The sequence below is a fragment of the Emiliania huxleyi genome (genome assembly GCF_000372725.1).
Source record: "Emiliania huxleyi CCMP1516 unplaced genomic scaffold EMIHUscaffold_10, whole genome shotgun sequence".
In the NCBI taxonomy this organism is placed as follows: Eukaryota; Haptophyta; order Isochrysidales; family Noelaerhabdaceae; genus Emiliania; species Emiliania huxleyi.
The window spans coordinates 280,079-286,078 of NW_005202427.1; the positions used below are offsets into that span (position 1 = coordinate 280,079).

Sequence of the window (6,000 nt, forward strand, 5' to 3'; positions counted from 1 at the left end):
GCGAAAAAGAAAACCCGCAGGGTCCGACAGTGATTTGGGCACGGCACAGCTTGTCAGCCCCCAGCTTCTCTTCTCTTGAGATTTTTGATAACCAACAAACAAGAGAGAAAGCGGATACAAACACAAGAAGGAGTTTCCTACAACAGTGCAGTGAGGAGTTCAGGCCTGGGCCCGAGCCCCTAGGGCGACAAGACATGCGCAGGGGGCGGTGAAGCGCGGTGGGGGGCCGAAGTCGAAGACGAAGAGAAAGAGGCTGAGAGTAACTCCGCAGAGCCCGAAGTCTCGCAGCGATCCCGGATCGAGGGTTGGCACGAGCGTAAGCCGTAACCACCCCTGACAGCGGCCCTGAAGTGGGGCAGTCGTTGCATATGCATTCGATGCATTCTGCGCGTGATTGCATTTCGTTGCATTATGCATTCGATGCATTCAATTGCATTTATATGCACATTCCCGCATACGTTGCATTGTAATGCATAGTAATTGCATTTTAAGTGCATAGCTGGTGCCATAGTGTTGCTGAGTAGGCAAGGCCAAGGACAATAGGAGGCCCTTGAGCAGTCCACCCCTTCGGCCATCTGGCTCCGGCGGTATACAAAATACGCCTGCGGGCGGACCTCACAGATCACAGATCACGACTCTCGCAGTGATTTGGGCTCGGCAGCAGCTTGTCAGCCCTCACTCAGCCGAAGCTGGGGCCGGTCCCGTAGCCGAGAGAGCCCGCGTCGATGAGTTCGACGCGGTCGGGAGGCCTTGCGGAGAGGCCAGCGAGATGGCGATCGCTGTGGACTTCATGGCGGCCTCAGAGTGGGGCTGGCTTGATGACTGGCCAGAGGTCGATACCTCGATACTCCGAGATCTTTCCTTCATTGGGGGCGAGGCTCGATTCGGAGCGCTGCCCTGCATCTGTCCCCTTGCGGGCCGTACGTATAGGGTGCTTGCTAGGCAGCCTGCTAGCAGCTACTCGTACGAGTAGAGCCGTAGACCGAGCCTCGACGGCGAGTCTCGGCATCTGACCAACACCGCTGCGATCCGTGAGAAGCGAGATGAACATGCGCCCTGCCCTCGAGAGTGGTGATTCCGCTTCTCTCGGGAGAGGAAGAAGGGAGGATTTTTTCTTTCTGTAACAGCCTCGAGAGTGGAGAGAGAGATTTTTAGCAATACTAAACAACTCTAACACTCACACGTAATTTGGGGCCTGGAGCCCTGTTCACGCGCGCGCGAGACGTGCAGACGGTTGTTTGTCGAGAGTGGGAGAGAGATTTTTAAAGACCAACAAGAAATCACGACTCTCACAGTGATTTGGGCTCGGCAGCTTGTTTTGAGAGTGGTGATTCCGCTTCTAAGAAAGAAAGAAAGAAACAGACAGGCCAAGGGAGGGATGGGAGGACGGCACGCCGCCATCACACAGGGATTTTAAGGAGAGGTGTGTGATGCGCTAGCCGTCATTCCGCTTCTCTTGATTTTTTCTTTCTGTAACACCCCCCGCTGTACCCCACCAAAAGCCCTTGCCTTTGTGCCATCATCAGCGCCTGTTGGTCCGTGCCTCTTGTCGTGGTTCTCCCTCTCCCTCCGCCACAAATGTCCCTCTGCTCCACCGCCGGCACACCGCCGCCACACCGCCGCCACCCGCCATCAGACCGCCACCGCCACTCATGTATGTATCTGTGGTCGCTCACCTCCACTCCCTCGCCCCGCAGACCTGCTTCATCACCCAGCTCCTCCGACGCCCCGATGCACGCCTACAAGACCACCAGCCCGCGCCTGGCCGAAAACGAGAAGGTCTGCGTCTGTGTCGTCGACCCCTACTCCACCGGCGCCCACGTGTCAGCCGAGGCGTACTACCGCGGCTTCAAGGTTCTGGCCGTTTGGACGGACGAGTGCGGCGAGCTTGAATCGCACATTCCGCACGAGGTCGCGGCCATCGATGACCTGTATTTCGCGCAGGTTTTGAGCTGCACCCGATCCCGCCCGCCGCCGCCCTGACCCTTTCCACCACCACCGCAAATCCTGGCCACCACGCCCGCTGCCTGCAGATCCGCTACCCCTCGGCGGAAATCAGCACGCTCGCCGCGCTCGGCAAGGCCATCTCCGACGCCGCCACCGCCGCGGACGCCAAGTTTGAGCACATCATCGCCGGCGGCGAGTCGGGCGTCAAGGTGACGGAGAACCTGTCGGAGCTGCTCGGGCTGCGCGGCAACTCCACCTCGGGCGGCTTCGAGAACCGGCGCGACAAGAAGTTCCAGCAGGAGAAGGTCAAGGAGGCGGGCCTGCGCAGCGTGCGCCAGCTGCAAGGCACCGCTTGGAATTCAGAGGTGGCGGCCTTCTGCGAGCAGGCCACACCACACCCCTCCCGCTGCGCTTCTCCGCGCTCCCCTTCCCCCCTCCGCCGCTGCCGCCGCCGCCGCCGCCGCCGCCATCATCGCCGCCACTCCCTCGCGGCCGCAGGAGGTGCCCCTCATCATCAAGCCGGTCGAGTCGTGCGGCTCGGACGGCGTCAAGCTGTGCAAGACGATGGGCGAGGCGGAGGCGCACTTCAACCTCCTCATGACCGGACAGCGCAAGCTGGGCGCGCAGGGCGCCGCCGTCCTCTGCCAGGAGTTTCTTCAGGGCAAGGAGTACGTCGTCGACTGCGTCACCCGCGACGGCGTGCACAAGACCACGTTTGTGTGGGTCTACGACAAGCGCGAGGCGAACGGCGGCGGCTTCGTCTACTTTGGCGCGCGCGCATCCCCTTACCCTCCCTCCTCCCCGCCCTGCCCCGCCACTCAGCCCCAGGCCCCTCCCTAGGCATGATCCCGGTGCCGTCCGACGACCCGGTTGCAAAGGTGCTCATCGATTACACGGTCGGCTGCATCGACGCGCTCGCCATCGCCAACGGCGCGACGCACAACGAGATCATGATGACCAAGGACGGGCCCTGCCTCGTCGAGGTCAACTGCCGCGTGCACGGCCACAGCGGCGCGCTCACAGTTGCGGCGGGGGGTGGGAGACCCGGGCGCGTCGCTCACACATCCGCGCCGGCGTGTGCGCAGGCTCGTGGCTGCCGCTCACCGACCGCTGCACGGGCGGCATCACCCAGGTGCGCTCGAACCTCGACATCTTTGTAGACGGCGCCGCCTTCGACGCCCTCCCGGCCGTGCCTCGCCCGTTCGTGGCGTCAGGCAGCGCGGCCCGGTCCCGGTGCCCCCGGGCGCACCCGCCTACCCGCGCCGTGACGCGTGCGCGGGCGGCCGTGCGTAGGCACCATCGTGATGCTCGTCTCGTACCAGGAGGGCGAGGAGGTGCAGGCGACGCCTGGCTTCGAGACCATCAAGACGCTGCCCTCCTTCACGACCATCACCGAGAGCGTTGTGGTGGGCATGCCCCTCAAGCTGACCGTCGACCTCTTCGACTGCCCCGGCGTGGTGGTGCTGGTGCACGACGATGCGACCGTGATCGACGCCGACCTCGCGACCATCCGCAAGCTCGAGGAGGAGTGCAAGCTCTTCGAGGTGGCGCCCCGCAAGAGCAAGGCCTGCAAGGTGACGGAGTGATCTCTAGAGAGAGTGCTCGAGGTGGAAGCGCGCCAGCCAGCCACAGAGTAGTGCTTGCGAAGTTGCGATGAGACTCAGAGGACTGGGCGGCGTGCGTGTATCATTACGTTTTTTGGGATTTTGATGTACTGTGATGCGTGAGTTTCCCGCTTGTGTCGAGGCGCGAAGTGAGAGAAACTTGTCGGTATCTGAGATCAACTCGATCAACTCGCGGGCACCTAAGCAGAAATCAGAAGAACCTCCAGATCGGCACGAGACTAGGTTTGGTGGCAAGTCATCATGCTCGCATCGCCAGCCTCGCCCCTCCGCAAGCGCCCCCGCGAGACCAGCTGCGAGCACGCCGCCACCGCTGTGTTCCAAGACGACGAGCAAATCCGTCGCGTCCAGCGGGGAAATATCTTTGACGAGGCCACCTTCATCGAGCAGTTCCTTTGCGAGTCGCCCATCCGCCAGTCCACGAAGAGCCCCGCAAAGAGGAAGCAAGAGAGTCCGCTGACGCGCGGGGTCGAGCGATCGCCACGCGCCCGTCTCCTGGTTGCTGCGTATATGGCGAGCAGCGGCCCCACACCACCCTCACCGCTCAAAGCCATGGACGACCTCCTCGAGAGCGACGCCATCCGCTCGTGGGCGCTGCACAATGTGGCAGGCGTCGTTGAGCGGAGGTCGGTCCACCGCCTCGCGCGGGTGCAGCTCGATGCGCAGCGCGGAGGCCGCGACAGCAGCCTTACCTGGAACTACGAGGGCGACCGGATGAGCGGGGCGTGGTGCGATGGCGTTTGGTTCTCCGCAGAGGAGATCCAAACGTTCGTCTCGTAGAGCGGGCCTGGGCCGGTCGGCCCGAGGCGGGCGCGCGCGTGTTCTGCCAGTGTGCGCCTCGAGACGCGCCATATTTGCATGTGGAACAGCTTGATTTCATGTGAGTCTCGCTATATACGTCAGTCGGCTGATGCCCGATCGTGTTCGTCAGAGGTCGGTCCTCGCGCACCTGTACCTGTACTGTCCTGCGCAGTAGCTGCTGAGGTCCATCCGCTTCTTTACTGTGTGAATGTCGAGTCTAGAGGCTCGAGCCATGCACGTGTGAATCGTGCGACAAAGAGAGGTCGCTATTACAGTCACAGGTCACACCGAGTTGTCACAGATCTCAGATGTCCGAGACGCGAGACTGACACTCACTCACTTCTCTGCGGTTACGCGCACTCGGCAGTCGATCCGCGGGTGACACACACCACACGGACACGGGGCACACGTGCGCACCGACACACCCACGCAGTGATTCACGGACTCCAAGAGCGCCCCCTGTGCCCCCTGACGGAGGCATGCCCTGAGGGGTTACGTCATGGGTCGCGTAGTGCCGGGGTGCGGGGGGGGGGCTCGTCCTCAGGGGCTTCAGGGGCACATCTTGCGCCGCAGCTCCTCGTGTGCGCCCGTCTCCTTGTTGTCCGCCGCCTCGCCGGCATGCTCGCCGTCCGCCTCGCGCCACGGCGCATGCAGGCACGGCAGCGCCTCCTTGAAGCGGCGGATGACGGGCGTGTATGCGAGGCGGAGGGCAGCCTCCCACGCGGCAGAGAGCTTGCGCTTTGGGGCGACGCTTTTGGAAGTCGCGAGGCAGTAGGTCCACCTGCGGCGGGGGCGGGGAGGCATGCGGGGAGGAGCGAGCCTCGCGCGAGGCGGCTCTCTGCGGACAGAGGTGTGGGGGGGGGAGGGGTGCTGCTGCTGGGTGTGGCCGAGGGGTGGTGGTCGAGAGGAGGTCAGAAGTGAAGTGTAACGCCCCCGCCCCCGCCCCCCCCCCCTTTCGGCCCACACGCACGCGCCTGGTCGAGTTTGGCACTCGCACGGCATCCGGCCAGTTGTAGCTTGGCAGGCCGACGTGGCGGAGGACCTGGCGCAGAAGTGTGTGTGTGGGGGGGGGGGGTCGGAGGTGGAGAGGGGTGTGTGGGGAGGTGCGTGTGTGCGCCTGGTTCATCATTCCGAAGGGGTCGGAGCCAAACTGCTCCGTGAAGAGGACGAGGAGCCGCCTGAAAAGGCGAGGGGGGGGGTGAGGGGGTGAAGGGCGGGGGGGGGGGGGGGCCGGGGGGGCTTTAAAGTGGGAAAAAGGCGGAAACGGGCCCCCCCCCCCCTGGTTTTTTTGGGGGATTTTGGGGGATTTTGGGGGATTTTGGGGCATTTTGGGGGATTTTGGGGCATTTTGGGGCATTTTGGAACCCCCAGTCCTTTGGAACGGCCGCGAATACCCCAAAAGGGGGTTGGGAAAATTTTGGGCATCCCTGGGCGTTTTGGAAGCCGGCCGAAGGGGGGGCCGGGGGCGGGGGCAGTTCCCCTTTTTGGAGGGCCGAGACCCCCCCCCGAAGGGTTTTTAAGGGGTTCTTCAAAAAAAAGAACCCCCTCGGAACTTGATGGGGGCGGGACCCACCCTTTTAAAAAAGGGGGAAGAAGGGGAGGCCACCCCCCCGGGGGACCCAGGGCCCGG

The 6,000-nt window shown here is 63.4% G+C and overlaps 2 protein-coding genes across 2 annotated transcripts in view; one reads left to right on the plus strand and one right to left on the minus strand.

The window, feature by feature from the left end:
* Positions 1 to 1,498: 1,498 nt before the first annotated feature.
* On the plus strand, positions 1,499 to 3,738 carry EMIHUDRAFT_351211 (hypothetical protein). Its single transcript, XM_005793556.1, has 7 exons — positions 1,499 to 1,535; positions 1,698 to 1,944; positions 2,034 to 2,333; positions 2,446 to 2,716; positions 2,788 to 2,958; positions 3,033 to 3,161; positions 3,241 to 3,738. Exons 2-7 carry the CDS (start codon positions 1,732 to 1,734, stop codon positions 3,531 to 3,533), a joined length of 1,377 nt encoding a protein of 458 aa, XP_005793613.1. The 5' UTR covers positions 1,499 to 1,535; positions 1,698 to 1,731; the 3' UTR covers positions 3,534 to 3,738.
* Positions 3,739 to 4,576: 838 nt separating this feature from the next.
* Positions 4,577 to 6,000, minus strand: part of EMIHUDRAFT_448717 (hypothetical protein) — a gene marked incomplete at its 5' end in the record, with an annotated part of 2,788 nt that continues 1,364 nt past the window's right edge. Inside the window, 2 exons of the mRNA XM_005793557.1 lie at positions 4,577 to 4,640; positions 4,692 to 5,151. Coding sequence (XP_005793614.1) covers positions 4,920 to 5,151 — 232 coding nt within the window. The 3' untranslated portion in view covers positions 4,577 to 4,640; positions 4,692 to 4,919. The remainder of the gene's footprint in view (positions 4,641 to 4,691; positions 5,152 to 6,000) is intronic.

Coding starts and splice junctions, on each gene's coding strand:
- EMIHUDRAFT_351211 (XM_005793556.1), top strand. CDS start 1,732: ATGCACGCCTACAAGACCACCAGCCCGCGCCTGGCCGAAAACGAGAAG. Junction 2,959..3,032: donor CCGCGTGCACGGCCACAGCG/GCGCGCTCACAG, acceptor GCGTGTGCGCAG/GCTCGTGGCTGCCGCTCACC. Junction 3,162..3,240: donor TCGCCCGTTCGTGGCGTCAG/GCAGCGCGGCCC, acceptor GGCCGTGCGTAG/GCACCATCGTGATGCTCGTC.